Genomic DNA, 17046 nt, shown 5'->3' with positions numbered 1-17046 from the left:
TAGAAGTTTTTAATATATAAGTAAATGTCTATTGCTAAATAACATACCAACAAATGTCCAAATTATGTAAAATTTGATGCACATTATCATAAAGATAACATCAAATGATTCGACGGTTAAATTTATTTTCATATCCTACATATAGAGATATTAAGCAGTGTAAGTGCAAAAACTTGACACCTTGTATCAATAGATCATGTTCCAGACACACACGTATACACAAGGTATTTAAGAATGATGGCGCAAAGCCACATAAACATGAATAAAATAAAACATAGTGAGCCGTTACATGGTCAATGAGTAATCCAAAGGACGAGATCAACAATGAAATTCATTTTTTTAAAAAAAATTGTAATACAAAGAAGTTAAAAAAGAAAAGGTAAGGTGCATATTTAAGGAGCATACAAGTTATGCAAGGAATTCATTATATACAAAACATTAGCATGTTCAATAATGATCATACGCCAGTAATATACAAGCTAGCTGCAAATACAATGTCACGCTTTATTGCATTAGAAGCAATTTCCATTTTTTTGCAGAGAGCAGAATTACCCATAATAGCTGCAGCATTTTTGAACTCCCGACATGTCTCGTCCAACCTGACAATGGTCCTTACTATCAGACCTTCAGGAACATCAGTGAGCTCACAAATGTCAGCAAACGGAGTACCCTGCATTAAAGAAATAAGAGATTGGTTAACAAACTACCCCAGAAATTAATGATGGAAGTATGGAACTAAATAGTGTGTTATTTTCTGTGGAAGGAAGGAAACCTTTGCCCATTCATAAACCACTTCAACGAGACCAAATTTGAGATTTTCTTGGGCATACTCAGCAGGGTTTATTGGTAGATTAAAGTGTGCTTGGAGCTCTCCAAGTCTTATAGCTGTTTGGTATAATCTGTAACAAATACATCCAAGTTAGAATTCGTATCCTGATTCCAGTGAGAATTTTGAAGAGGAGGGTAGACAAAACGATATCATATAGTATGTTCTCAGAGAAATAACTATTGAAGGTTTTACTAGGCTTATGTTATAGGGGTATTTCAAAAAATGGACAATTGCAAGTTACCTGTGTTTCGCTTCAGACAGCTTGGGTGTGAGTGAAGGTTCAGACGTATTCTTCTGCTGGAACACAAAAGCTGACATTATCGCCACTGCTTCTTCTGGTTCCAGTTCATCCATTTGGTTCTCAAACAAGCACTCAGTACATATCAGTTCCTCCCCAGAATTCATCTCACAAGCAACACGGCCTTTCATTTGAACAACGAGGTCTTCATCAATGCATCCAATTTGCTTCAGAACATCAATCTGAAGAAGCATAACAAAAACAAAATCAAAGGCACCATAAGACTGAGTACTAAAACAATCAAAAATATCAAATATCTTTTCAAGCATCAAGCAAAACTAAATGGATTAATATCTTATACCCGGCCCTGAAAGTCAGGCATCTGTTTAAGTGCTTCATCTGACATTTGAAACTGAAGAGCATAGACTTCTTCTTTGTGTTTCTTTATCTCCTTTGCCAATTTCAGATGTTCTTCCAATTTTATACACCCATGGCACTGATTCTGGGACATCTTCTCCAATAATCTAGTCCACTTATGGTATGTTGCCACAAGTTTCACATCTCTCAACTTTAGATCTGAAAAGGCAATATTATTGTTATAAATCAAGGTTTTAAAATCAGATAAGGATACCCAAGTGTTAAAATAAAAGAATTAAGTTATTACACCCAACGGAGTATGGAGTATAGACAACACCTCAACTCTAGAAACATCAATATTGCAGGTTAGAAGGTGTTGTTAAAAATCACTTGATTAAAAAATTGCTTCTATTATTCTATCATGCCTCCTCTTGCATATATACATCTGGCAAACTATAATTCCTTTTCTTTCATTTTTCTTCATAAAAAGTGGATAAATTATCAAAGTATAAATCATGCTTAAACCACAAAATGATAATACCTTTCACAGGATCCAAAGCTGGAGGATACTTATTTCCATCTGATTTCAAATCCATGAGCAGCTGAACAGTCTTCGAATAAACAGAACTGCTAATATCTTCAAGAAGCCCAACTCGGTCAATTTTAATTTTGCTACTGCATATGCACAGAAACTCTTTACTGTCAACTTCTCGGACTTCATAGCCCATTCCACAGGCAGAGCCAGAATAGGGCAATCTGATGGTGATGACACCTTTCCCTTTGCGGGCAGAAACAGATGTACTATATTCATCTACAACAACACGTCTTGATTTCGGCATTACAAAATAACCTTGGTCGAATGCACCACTTTTATTCTGCATATTACCGCTACTCGAGGCATTATCCACTGAGGATGGCATGTCAGGTTTAATCACAAAAACAATGTACATCTTATTAGTTGGAGATGGAGTTTCCACAACCACTCCAAGCAAGTGGTCCTGCGCCTGTAAATCAATCATGATACAGGTTAAACATCTATTACTGTGTCAAGGAGCTAATATATACTAAAGATTCAAATTCTAAATAAATGGGTGTTTTATAACTCATTTGGCAAGGACCAAAGATCGTAAAGCAATTATGGTTTTATAACAGAAAGCGCATCTACATCAAACTAGGTCCAGTCTTCTAATTCTTCCAACTGTCCAAAAGATGTAAATGAAACCCTAATGAATGAGACTAAGCATATATTAAAAAGCAAGGCATCCAACATTTTTACAAAACTTTAAAGCTCTGAAATTCAATGACTTTCATTCCACAAATGAGAATTTGGTTTCCTTCTTGTTTTCAGCCATAAAGGAGGCCTGATGCCTTCGGTCAGAATTGGTTTCTGCTGATGAAAAAGGTCATTCCATGTCATCAAACGGCACATTTGCGATCAAAACTAATGACCAATCTCAGTATTATGGACCAGGCTAGTTTCATGCATACTTATCACAACTTAATCATATCAATGTTTCAGGAATTTTCTTTCTGGAGAAAAATTATGTAAACCAGTCCCTTCTTCCTTTTAAGATAGAAGCATGATCAGATTCCCATGCATCTAATTATTCAATGTTATCAACTTATGGATTTGAAATGATATAATTGACAATAGACTAGGAAAATGTTTGCAAATTGATACTAAGAAAGAATATATATTACATTTAACAGAACAATTATAAAGAATAGAACTGTTTCCTGAGACTCTAATCCTTCCGATGATATATTAAATCCCATAATTGAGTTCTACCATTATTTCCAACAACCCTCCAATAATTCCCAATGCCATACTGATTTTGGCCAATTTATGTTTGTTAAAGTGCAGCCAAGGCATCCAAAAGGTCCCCTTAAAAACCGGTTCATAAGGAGGTGGCCTACCCAGCTATATAAGCACTTATCATGTTCGTTAACTATCCGATGTGGGACTCGCAACACGCCCCCTCGAGCCAGGGCTCGTCACCACAAAGCAAGGGCTAGTGGCACTATCCACCACACCACCGGGCAGAACCTAGCTCTGATATCATGTTAAAGTGCAGTCAAGGCATCCGAAAGGTCCCTAAAACCCGGTTCATAAGGGGGTGGCCTACCCAGCTATATAAACACTTATGATGTTCGTTAACCACCCGATGTGGGACTCGCAACAATGCTCTTACAACAATTGTGTTCGATTCCTTTTAAGCCCCATCTACGAAAATGTTTGTGAATTACTTAAGTGGTACTCAGCATTGTCAATATTCATATACAAAAGAATAAATAAATGTTTTTGATTTTTACAAGAACAATAATAATGACTCTAATCCTTCCAATGAATAATGATGCATAAAATCCAATAATTCCTAATGGCATATTAATTTCTACCATTATTGTACATTAAATCTAATAATTCCTAATGACATATTAATTTCTACCATTATTGTACATTAAATCTAATAATTCCTAATGACATTAATTTCTACCACTATTTCCAACAGCTACAAACGTAAAATATGAATATGACTACTCACTGATTCTGATTTTACAATTACAACTCTTCCAGTATTGAGAAATTGTTGTGCACTAGGAGACTGCAAAATTGCTTCTGATATCTGGTTGCTGTATGTCTCTGCTTCTAAATATAAATCATAGTATTCTTCAATGGTTGGTTCACCCTTTAAACATCTGAATAAAAACATATAATGCTTTAGAAACTACAGAAGAATATGCAGCATCAAAAAATAAAATAAAATAAAATTTAATACTGAAAGCATTCCTTTTGTTGGTCATCGTGAATCTTCCAAAATTAATCAGTATTCCTAAAAAGAGATCTCATCAAAGCGATACCTCATCCATCTGAGGTGACAAAAGGACTGGATCTGATTTAATTAACTTAGGAAGACAGACAATTATGATAATATTAAAAAAAAGCATACAAATGTATGTGAATATCATATGTAAATTAAATGAACTTTATTTTCCTCAATCACAAGTTTAAATCTACATGATGCTGCCCATTGAACTATTTATAATATACTCAAAATCCAATGCACCAATATTTATTATTTTTGTTCAATATTTTCATTAATCTAGAAGCACTACATAAAAAATAAAAATAAAAACTGTCATCAGGTGCTCATAAAAAAGTCAACAGAAACACTGTCTTTGCCTCCCCATCATCAATGTTTTTATATTGGATTAATTAAGCAAGTGACCACCCACCATGGATTCATTTAGAAACAGCAAAATAGCAAAAAAGTATAAGAACAGTATAATGACAGAAAGATTGTATTATGAAGAGACACAGAACTGAAGCATGAAACAAAAATATTGAAAAGAAGAATTGGATAATTGGCATACTCAATAGCCTTTGTGGGCTGATTAAGCTTTCTCTTCAACAGCTGTTGCATTTCTGGAAGTTTTTTCTGAGCATGGAATTCTGCAAAACTTCTTTTAAGCATGTCCTCTACCTGCGACCCAAAAAATCTCACTCAACTTGGTAATAATTATCAAGAATTAAAATTGCCAAGATAAAATGAATTTACTTATAGCATTTAATTATAGTATTTTCAGTATTTTGTAATATTAGTGACAGTTCTGTAATTGCATTTGATTCTTAGTTGTGTAGTTTTTTACTGAACAGTGCATGTTGTAGATAAAATTCAATTAGTTAGTGGGTATATGTTAGTTAGGTAGTTAATGGGCTGTAAACTAACTACTTGTAACTGTGTACTATAAATAGTGATGTATGTGCAATAACATGAGTAAAACTTATTGATCTTCAAAATGGATGATCAATAGATCATTAAATTAGAGAAATTATTCATTAAAAGACTTGGATAATTTCCATGTGCACCTTTAATTCCTCAACTCGAAGGAGATGTAGAATCATAATATAAGTTAGCCGAAATTGAGATTCAAGGCGAGTTGCACTTCCAACAATGACAGGCTCTAAATCACTCTCTTCTGGGAGTTCATCACGGCACATCAAAATAACAGTACCAATCTTATCAAGTCCTCTTCTGCCAGCACGACCAGCCATTTGAGTATATTCCCCTGCTAGTAACTGCCTAAATTCCTTGCCATCAAACTTCCTTAGAGTATCAAAGACTACCTGCAAAAGAATATAAAAGAAGTTTACATCAACTGTGTCATATCAGAAACTGAAGGTTAAAGGATTTTTATTACCAACATTGGCAAGGAGCCAAGGATATAAAAAAAAATGTAGAAGTAATCATTCTTATTTGTCAAAACAAAAAATTTCATTCAAAACTAATTATGGGTATATAATTATAACAAAAGGGCTACCATGTGCACAAGGCTCTCACCAAGTGAGGTCTGGAGAAGGTAGGTACAGTCTAGTATCAGAGAGAAAATGGGGAAAATCACCTAATTATTTCACAAAGGCAAATACTAATGGGTAGCCTCAAAAATGTAATAAGTAGAAAGTATTCAATGAATAGTAAAGCTTTATAAGTTCCCAATATATTAAATACTGTGCTTCTCATTAAAATAAATATTTAATTTTACAATTTTTATTACTTAACAGGTGCCCTAACTGTTTAACATATATCTACACTTACTAGAGAATTGCTAAATTTCTTATTTCACTTTCCCTGAAGGAACTTGCTCAACTCAATCTTAATTTTTCTTTTTTTCTAAAAAAATTGTCAAATTTAAATATAATTAATTATATCTTCTATTCCAATTTAAAATACTTTTCTTTTAATCTATAATTTTTCAAATTCTCGCAAAACTTAAAGTAGAGGGTGAGCCTGGGCACAACGGGAAAGTTGTGCCTTGGTGATCAGTTGGGCATGGGCTCAAATCCGGATGCAGCATCTTTGCATATGAAAGGGGAAGGCTGCGAGTGCATACAATTACCCTCCTCCATACCTTTGCAAAGTAAGGAGCCTCTAACACCAGGGTACGTTAGGGTTTTTTTTAGCAGAACTTAAATTAACCTTTGTAATGTGCATGGAATTCACTATTCAAAAAGATCATGTGAAACAACCTCCATTTGATCGAAACAGATCCTAAAGTAATCAGAGACTCAACATAAACCACAGAGCAAAATTTTTTAATAAATGCTTTTAACAGTCACTTGTAAAAATCATAGCATAGTTTGATGATCAGTCAAACAATCACCCATAAAATTACTAAGTTTTAATAAGTTCAATAATAAATTAGACTTCATTGAAATTTTCAAAGAAAAATTAAAATGTCTCCAATTTTAACAGCAATACTGAAAAGAGACTCACCGTTCTAGCAGGTGCGTTGACTCCCATTGCAAATGTCTCCGTTGAAAACAAGACCTACAACAACAAAAAATAAGTCAAGCGGTTGGACATAAATCTTGAAATAATTTAACTACGAAACCAGGGGGAGAAAATTGTGAATATATGATTCTCAAAATATAAAGTATTTTTCTGCATCTTTGAATAACAGCTGGGTTTGATATGATGTCTGATAAAACAAAAAGCCCAACTCACCTTGATAACCCCACGACAAAATAGCATTTCAACAACTTCCTTTACAATTGGAAGAAGGCCAGCATGATGCACACCAATACCTCTGCGAAGAAGATTTTGTACTCGAACAACCTGTATAACACATATTAGAAGTGCAGCTCAATCACAAAAACACTAAGCTATACATCAAGTCACCAACTGACCTGTGGTAAATTTTTGTCAGATCCCTTCAGTCGTGAAAATGCTTTGTCACAGAAAAGTCGGATCTCACTTTTCTCTGAGCTACTAGTGAGGTCAGTTCCAGTCAGACTATCAGCTGATTTATCACAGCGATTCTTAGAAAAACAAAATATAACCACCTGCATTCCCATATCAAGTTCAAATGCACAATTAAATTTTAAAATAGTAACTAATAATAATAATAATGCATTGGCTCCCAAATAATGCTTTAATTTCCTGTACTATGCATGGTTTAATAATAATTTATTAAAATTTATTTATGGATGAATTTGTGTTTGTAAGCGTATTTGTATAATCAAAACAAAAAAAATTATGTGAATAATCACATGCACAAAATGAGTGGGAAAAAACCATTCAAATGGACAAGAATGAAAAATGGGCAAGGAAAATCATTCACACAGAAAAAATGGGCAGGAAGAAAACCATGCATTTGCAAATGAACAGAAAAACTGAGCATGCAAAAGAGTTGGCCAAAAACCCTCTATTATGGCATATGTAGTATATAGAGTAGACTCTTAATCCTAATTAAATAAGGAAACAAATTATGACATATAAGGAAATACGGAAACCAATGAAATGGAGAAACAAATCCAGAGATAATCGAAGATACTCTAAAATATTGTAATATATAATATTAATACTATGAGATATTTTTTTATATATTTTAACAAGTTAAAACATTATCAACAAATAGTAGCACTCAATAATAAAATAGAGGGAAAATCACAAAATGGAACTTGGTAAAAATATTTCTAATTCACAAACAATTAAATCCTCAAGTTGTTACCATTAACAACTCTTTGAACTAAACAATTAATTGTTCCTCAATTGGAGATAATTTTACCAAGAATTCCTTTCGCAGTTATTGCTTAAAATATATTAATATAACACAATCAACATACAGGCAATAATGACTTTTTGGAGAGTTTGTTGATAAGCATCAACAACATTGAAGCATCTGCTCTCCTCAGTTCCCAATTGCTCTGGCCATTGCCATTATTCTGATAGCCTCTACCAGTTCCATAGAAATTAGCTCCATGATGTTTAGTGTGAGATGTATTTTCACGTTTTTGAACTCGAGCTTTGTCATGACCTGGTGAAATACCTGGCTTTGGTCCAGAACCACCACCAGCAGTCAAATTCTTTTTTCTTGAAGCCTCTTTTTTAGCAGCTTTCAATCCCTGAGGCAGAAATTTTTCACTTTCACAAATTTTGTAAAGTTCTCCAGAATAAAACAGGCAGTGCTCCAATGGGACAGGTCTTTTTGTTGTCCTGATGGAAAAAATTTAGCAGGAAAAATAATAAGACACTTAGAAATATGAAAGAGCTTATAACTTCTATTTATGTACTGTCAGCGTAGATTTCAGTCTTATACTGTTAATCTTTACAATACAAGAAGAGAACTTTATTGTTTAGACTACGTACTGCCCCATTTAAAATTGAAGGAAGTTGCAAGCTAAAGAGTATGTGGCATATCCTAGTAGTTTCCTTCTTTTGACTCAAATCTTTAATTTGAAAAGTGAACAAATATCCTTTCTGTATTCTTGTATATTTTCAAAAGAGTGAATATGTTTAAAAAATAAACTCTTCCACTGAGTATTTTCAACTGCTAAATAACCCTCAATTGACTATGCTTTGTAAGATAAATTCACCACTTACCCCGTAACCCTTATTTCCTTTTGTTTTGTCCTGCCAATCCAATCGGCAAATTCAATAGTATTAGGAACCTGCAAAATATTTTTTTTGAGATAATGACAGGTAGCTTTGCTGAGTAACAGAAGGCAAAAAGGATGGCATAATCCAAAGCAAACAGAAATATACAATATACAAGAATTGTGAAAGGAACTGATTGCAAAAGAAAATGAAATTTTAAGGAAACAGAGTAGCAGACTACAGTGCACCATATAATCAAAATATGGTTTGGGGAAGTAAAGACAGTTGATGATCTGATGCACAGCCAAATAGTCAATGTAACAAAATTTTATGAGTATTCAGTAGCAGCCAGCATCTTGGCATGCTTAAAACAGAGTAAGGCAAGTGAAAACATATCACTTTCACCCCATCAAATAATTAGTGGAGCTTATAATAATGATGATGATCATCATCATCATAACAACAACAACAACAATAATAATAGTATAAAAACTACTAAAAATATCAATCATAAAATTAACTAAGCCAAATTTAGATAATCCAAAACTGACCAGCAGTAATCTGGATCAAAATTTAAATAACATTTCATTAGTGAAGCCATACCAAAGTTTCTAAGCTTAAATATTTGGGATCAATATTACAAAATGATGAGGAAATCAAGGAAGATGTCTCACACATGATACAAGCTGGATGGTTAAAGTGGAGAAAGGTGTCAAATTTTTATCAAAATACCTACCAAGCTCCAAGGAAAGCTGTATTGTACTATTATACATCAAACTATACTATATGGTAGTGAATGTTGGGCTTTAAAGTGACAAGAGGAATGACTACACAAGAAAGAATAGGATACAAAATGATTGTATACGAAAGATATTAGTGCGACATCATTCGAGGAAAAGATGCCAGAAAACCAGTTAAGTTAGTTTGAATGTGTGCAAAGAAGGTCATGGGAGGCATTAAGGCACTGGTGAGGCGAGTAGATTGTAGATTGTAGATTGCATGGTTTTTTAGCACTGTGAAAAAAGTGAGATGGAGACCAAGAAGGACATCGGAGGAAATTGTTAAGAGGGGTCTCATAATGAATCATATCCTTGAGAATTTAGCCTTTAACAAAGTCCAATGCCATCATACGATCCATGAAGCAAACCTTGCCTGGTGGGATAAGGCTTTTGTTATTGTTGTCTCTTTTCTACCCAATTAAAAAAGTATAGAAAGAAACCAACTTTTTATTCTCTTCTACTCCTTTCTAACTTCTCTCCATCTAAACAAGCTAAAAATCATCCTACTTCTACTCACTTTCTCTTCTCTCCTTTTTTCCACTCTACTTCCTTCCTCCTTACCTCTCTCCACATCCAAAGGCTAAGTTTTTTGCTATCTTTCTCCTCTTTAAGTTTAAGAAGTTGCTAAAAGCCTAAATGTACTCAACCTGATTAAAATTGTAATATAAATCAGGACACAAATAAATTTGTAAGAGAAATAAGTTAATTATATATATATATATAGACACACACACACACCTCCCAGGCTAGTTTTACAATTTCCAAATAACTTTTTTATTTTTCTGTTATTAAAAATACATTCCAGCATTATAATGCTCCATGTGCTTTGAGATGCAGAAACAAATTAAGCTTTGGAAGTATAAGAGCCCAAAATTCTTTTTACACAGAATATCCAGCATAAATCATCACAAATAGGATAACAACTGAGGATCAATTTATACCGTGGCGGAAAGGAGGACGATATTGATATGTCTTGGAAGCATGATAATTACTTCTTCCCAAACAACTCCTCTTTCAACATCATTGACGTAGTGCACCTCATCAAATATAACCTACCACATTTATGCAGAAAATAAATACAGATAAGTTGTCACAAATTCACAAGGACAAGATTTTTCATAGTTGAAGAGAAACCAGAGAGTTACTTACCCATTCAATGTCTCGAATAATATCAGCACCCCGGTAGAGCATTGATCTTAAAATTTCTGTGGTCATGATGAGACAAGAAGCCTCTGGCCTCAAGCTTACATCACCAGTAAGAAGCCCAACATCAAACTTCCCACATAAATCTCTATATTTCTGATTGCTGATGGTTTTTATTGGAGCAGTATACACAGCTCTCGTGCAATGCTGCATTGATAAGTTTCAAACAGAATTAAGATATTCATTCTTGTTCTGCAATCAAATTGATGAAAACTTTAACAACGACAAACTTAACAATATTACAAGACTGGGTCAAAATAACACGAGGATGGTGGAATAAAAGCATTGTACATTAATGATATTGAACAATTCATGACTTCATGCAATTACACTGCCTGGAAGCAAAAGAAAAAAAAACAGAGAAACTAAATCAATAGCCAAAAATCTGAGCATACTTTTGATGCTAGAGCAAATGCATATTCGGCAACCACTGTCTTTCCAGCAGATGTGTGAGCAGCCACAAAAACAGATTCCCCCTTCTCAAGATAATAAATAGCCTACAATTGTTATAAAAGAATCAAACAAATGCAATTATAAGAAACACAAATATAAGTAGCATATTCATGCTAGAATTGACAAGAAAAGATAATATAATACAAGTGACTCTTCATAGTAAAAAATAAAATGAAAAAGGCTAAAATATAATTTTGGTCCCTCTTGAATTTTAGGTTTCAATTTAGCCCTCTATGTTTATGAAGAGTTTTACTTTGGTCCCTTAGTGTCCGTTAGACCATGTTGGTCCTTCCATTAGCTTACTGCACTGGTCAACTTGGTATGGCATACTATGATAGATGCCACATCAGATGAACATTTGCCATGTCCGGCCAAAATTAACACCGTTAGTACAAAAAGACTGATGGACGGACCACTTTGGTCTAACAGAGATACGTTAAGGGACCAAAGTAAAACTTTTCAAACTTAAGGAACCAAACTGAAACAAAAAAATCATGAGGGACAACAATTATATTTAACCAATGAAAAATTTATTGACTGAGAAAGAATAATCTTCTGCATAGTTGGAAGCTACGATGAACATAAATTTCTTTTAAAAATAAATGACTTATTATGACAAAATATATTTAAGAATTAACTGATGCAACTCCTCCTAATGCATATGAGTTTATGTCCCAATTGGTTGAATCTGCAAAGATCAAATTATTCTGTTAGAAAATAGGTTATTATATCCTTATTGTACTAGGCTACCGTTCTTCTTTTTGACTTTTTGTATCTGCTCTGATCTGAGTTTTCTGTAAAAGCTTCCTTTGTAAGCTAAGTTTATATATATATATAGAAGAGAAGCTAAGTGTTGAGAAAACACACAACTAACACAAGCATTTCATCCAAAATTATCTCTCACTATATTCAAGTTATTCCAATAACCAAATACCATAACACCCCCTTGCCTCAAGAATTTGGAAGTAAATGACATCCCAATCATCATACAATCAACTGAAGACATATGAAAGAACATGTGAAAATTACTAACAATAAAAAGAAGTACGTTCTAACTAGTCAGTTCACAAAGTGAATTTAATCAAAGGAACAAACTAGATACGGAAAGAAATAGAAAGTAAGAAAACAAGTACAAAAGAAGAAAGAAAAGATTCTGTATCATAATAAGGATAAGAAATAAAATGAAAGTACGAAATAAACTGTTCAAATCAGAATTTCAATGGTAGTAGTATCTTGCACAGTTGCAACAACAAATAAAATAGATTGCAGACCTCAATAATCAGTTACTTGAAAAATCCATGGGGACATTTTCACACAAGTGGAAGGTACATACAACTCAGAAAAATGTGAGTAAAAGGATCAGTTTCCACTTTCCATCCCAGAACAGAAGTAGGGAAGGGAAACAGGAAAACACGCAAACATAGCTTTTTTAGTTATTAGTTTTTAATTTTTACTATATCACTTCTATAAAACAATTATTTCATGTCTGTGTTTGTAGTTTCAATCATAAGTGCAGGAGTATGGTCGCTGTACCCTGATGAAAAATAAGAGGAAAATTAGCATGAATAAATACCTCCTTCTGAAATGCATCCAATTCAAAGGGAAACTCTAGCGCCATGTCAGGAACAAGTTCATGAAAGGAATCTACAATTTGTTCACTGGTTTCATGTATAGCCCAAGCCTGCCAAGAGAACAACTTTCCTATCTCAAGCATTGCCACATAAACAACAAAAGTCTTATCCCACAAGGTGAGGAAAATTGTCGCATAAACAGAAACAAAAACATGATGCATAATAAGAAACACTAAGTGTTATTTTAAGCACAATTCCTGATAAACTTAGTCCACAGCACTTACTTCCTTCTTCTGCTGTCCAATTTCATCATTAAATCCATCCAAATGCAGTTTTGATCCTTCTGAGTCAGCTGACAAAATATCATCAAGTGACATTTCACTCTCATGTGCTCTACTGGATACCTCAGTTGTACCAACTTCAGCTTCCAATGTAATAGTCTCCACTTCTGATAAATGACCTTAACAAACAGCAAAATCATTAACAGAAGTGAAAATTCATCTGATCTACTGACGATCCACATTGATCGCAGTGATTTGGTTCATTTGGTTATATTTATAGTACAGTGAAAGAATTCCCATACATAAAACATAGATAAAGAAACTGCAGTTAGTGTATGTCAAATACCATCTTCTTGATCTCCAACAGCATCCTCATCCCATGCCTTCTTAAATAAGTCATCAAATTGTACGGACAATCCACTCTGTGTTCCAGAACGATTCAAGCAAATCATTTAAGTAAAGATAGCAGATCATATATATGATTGCTTCTAAATATAATCAAACAAGATAAGAACATCCTTAAACTGACAATCTCCCGAGTACTGGCACCATATAGCATAAGCATTAGAAGATCTACAATGTCTCTTAAAGGAATATAAATTGAAACAGCTTTTCACAAATTTGGACGAAAAAATGGCAATAATACAATTAACTAACCAATTTTTCATCTGATGAACTCTTGAGGGAATTGGCTTCCTTGCAGACATTCCACGAGCACGGATAGGGCTTCAAAAAATATAAAAACGCAACATGCATCGGTTATATGGAATTTCAAGTTAGGAATAAGTTCAAACATAAAACAAGCAATGATTTTCCTCAAATGTGAATAATTAAAAAAAAATAACCTTGAGCATGCCAAAGTCCAATCCTTGCTTTAAGCTTGGAGGAATTGTCTGAGCAGGACCACCATTCAAAATTTCATGCACCCATTCACCATTTGAAGCACCTTCTGGAAGAATTCTGTCTAAACTTCGGGAATCATCCAAACCTCCTGGACGAAAAGGACGATTATTGATGCTTCCTCTAACAAAGTCCTTTCCAGAAGTGCGCGGTAATGGCCCAGATTCTACAGCTCCTGATGTCAGATCTGCTACATCCACCTAATACAACATTATAGGCACTACCGATAAAGGTGACATAATCAATTAATATCAACTCTAAACTAAATTTGTTCTGATTGTTAACCAAACTTTCCAACACAGATGTCGAATTTGCAATTTCATTTAAGCACCCCCCACCTCCTCAAATTTTGGTTCCCAGATTCCTTTCACTGATCCATTGTTTGAACGTCGAAATGGTGGTTCCCAAACTGGAACTACCATAGTTCGTGGCAATGACGGCTCTAGAGGAACTTTAGCCCTGTCAAACCAATCAAATTCCCACTGCCTCCCAACTTTTTCTGGCGAAAAATCATCAGGATCCAATCTTGGCTGGAGATATGTCTCTTCTATGTACTTCTTTATAGATTCAGGCGTCTCGCTAGGAAAGGCAGGTGGCTGAAATAAAGTAGACAAAAATTACCAAGATAGATATAAATCAAACTTGAGCTTCAAAGATTAGAATATCTAAGAACTGCATATTTCAGGAAAATTTTGGTGGTAAACAGGATTTTGGAGGAAAGGGGAAGGGAGGGTAATTTTTTATTTTTAGTAAATATTCTCTAATTTGATAGTTTATAAAAAGAAGTAAAATGATAAATTAGCATTAACTTAATGTGTTTGCTACCACTTTAAATTTGCACATCACTCAATGTTTCCGCGCATCAATTTCAGAGTTAACGCAGAAGCTACAATATTTTGCTTCCTTCTTGATGCGAGTCTCCTATTACTAGGTGCCAAACCAAACACCCTATTGATGCTCTAATCTTCTGTTCATTTTAAAAACATTGTGTAACTCTCTTAATTGAAAAAAAAAAAAAAATGCCCTCCCTTTCCTTTTGCTCCAAAACCCCACTCCGAAACATATTCTTAGGGTTTTTTAAACCAAACATCTTAGTGCCCAATTGTTTCAAAGTTACAAGGAATTGATTTTGAACAGTTTAAGTTTAATTAGAACGTGTATCCAAATGAATCTCACTCACAAATTAAACATCAAACGTATCCATAGTGTGGGGAATTAATTCCTAATGTAAAGCATAAGATATGATACGAACCCTTATATATTACTTTTACTACTCGGTACACTATGGTATGGAAAACCCACTGCAGGTAACAGATTGAAACTACTTCATAGAATATATCACTGAAAATGTTAATTAATTTATACACAGAGAAAGCAACAGAAGATAATCAGAGAGATTAGGGAACAACTGAAGTGATAGTGTGAGGTGGCACGTGGCAGCAAAAATTAAAACCTAGAGAGTGCGAAAATGGAGTAAAAGGGAGAAAGCGTAGGGGTCAACGGCGCGGTGACTGACCGGAATGAAATCGGGAATGGAGCGGAGCGGGTTGCGGCGCTCCTCCGTGGAGAGCGGCTCCAGGCGGAGGTGGCCACTGTGGCCGGAGAACCCGACCCGGAAAGCGAGCTCATTGGCAGCTTGGATCGGATCCATTGGACGCCACTGTTTGTGTGTGTGTTCACTCTGGCTCGCTCTCTTTTGTATTGCGCTTTTTGCTATGCTCCCTCACTCACTCTGGTTGTTGTGCGTTTTGATTGAGAAGGGTGGGTTTGATTTTCGCGGGTTTTGGGTGGGGCGGTGAGAGAAGGGTTAATGATGGCACTGAGGTGAATGAAAGTTCGATGCATGCAAGTAAGTATTTGTTTATTTTTTCCTTGATTTATTTTCAGCAGAAATAATATATGAATCCCTCATGTAATGTCGTTTATTTTTTTATTTCTTTTTTTTATCATATCATAAATGGTGTCATATTTATATTATTTTTTTCTTTTTTTTTACTCTTTAGTGTTTATCAAATATTTTCTTTTTTTAATTAAAGGATTTTTATTTTTATTTTAGATAAAAGGGATTTTAACTTTTAAGGTTTTAATGAAAAGGATAAAGGATAGGAGAGAGCGGATAAAAAGGATAAAAAGGAGGTTTGATGTACATTCAGAACTAAAAAAATAAAATAAATTGTAAAATAAATTAAGGAATTCTTTATATTATTGTTATTTTGTATAATTTTGGTAGAAAATTCTTTAAATGTCAAAAGAGATAACGTTTTTTTCCTCAATTGTTAATTGTACCGATAAAAATTTGACTATAATCTCATCAAAAAAATGATAGGTCTAATCGTTACATTTTTGTTTATGTGAAAGGTTTGATTTCAACATATGATATGGGATAATATTTATAAAATTATTCTAATGGACATTAAGTTATATTTAGCTATCTCTACTTTTAGATTAAAAAGGGTCCTACTTTACTTGCAAAGAGTATCTTGTTAACATACTTAGGTAGTTTCCTTGGTAGTGGTTCCATTTCACTATGATTACTTGATTATGTCTTATGCCATTTTCAAAGACATTCTATCTCCTTCTTATTCTTTAGTTATTACATCTCTCTCGTTGTTATTGTGGCAATTGGTGATTATAAAGATCTCGACATTCAAAGTACATATATTTATGATATACGGATATCCAAAGACAACATCATCTTGTAGATATGATGTGGTTAGTGAGTGTTTGAGATGTATACTTGAGTATTTGATTTCTAACTCAACTAATATATTAAAAAATGAGTAAGAGTTTTTTATTTTTACTTTATTGTCTATGGAAAAAGAGTTTTATCAATTGAGTCTACTCATGATCTTGAGAAGGTTTTGCTTTTACATATAAAAAATTCATGAAATACAAAAAAAAATTGTAAGAACAATTAAGTAACATTCATTATACCATTATTAATAATCAATTAAAGATATTAAAATAATCAAATTTAACAACAACCAAAATTTGAATAATTAATATTTATTTATTCAAATTACATGTATTGTTAAATTTGAATATTCAAATTTGAATTA

The 17046-nt window shown here is 33.7% G+C and overlaps 1 protein-coding gene across 1 annotated transcript; it reads right to left on the bottom strand.

Annotated features, from left to right (window-relative positions):
• Positions 1–320: 320 nt before the first annotated feature.
• LOC100788432 (DExH-box ATP-dependent RNA helicase DExH11) lies at positions 321–15851 on the bottom strand. Its single transcript, XM_003552922.5, has 23 exons — positions 15504–15851; positions 14326–14583; positions 13933–14187; positions 13745–13813; positions 13434–13509; positions 13091–13266; positions 12809–12916; positions 11178–11279; positions 10729–10929; positions 10521–10631; positions 8807–8874; positions 8050–8419; positions 7111–7266; positions 6929–7039; positions 6698–6751; positions 5293–5550; positions 4797–4906; positions 3968–4121; positions 1966–2428; positions 1429–1643; positions 1071–1309; positions 773–899; positions 321–670 (listed from the first exon to the last, which is right to left on the bottom strand). The coding sequence occupies exons 1-23, from the start codon at positions 15636–15638 to the stop codon at positions 458–460; spliced, it is 4029 nt and encodes a 1342-aa protein (XP_003552970.1). The 5' UTR covers positions 15639–15851; the 3' UTR covers positions 321–457.
• Between the last annotated feature and the right edge of the window lie 1195 nt (positions 15852–17046).

This window comes from Glycine max, chromosome 18 (assembly GCF_000004515.6).
Source record: "Glycine max cultivar Williams 82 chromosome 18, Glycine_max_v4.0, whole genome shotgun sequence".
Taxonomy (NCBI): domain Eukaryota; kingdom Viridiplantae; phylum Streptophyta; class Magnoliopsida; order Fabales; family Fabaceae; genus Glycine; species Glycine max.
The sequence above is the reverse complement of the archived record's forward strand: the minus strand, read 5'-3'. Positions and strand labels throughout refer to the sequence as shown.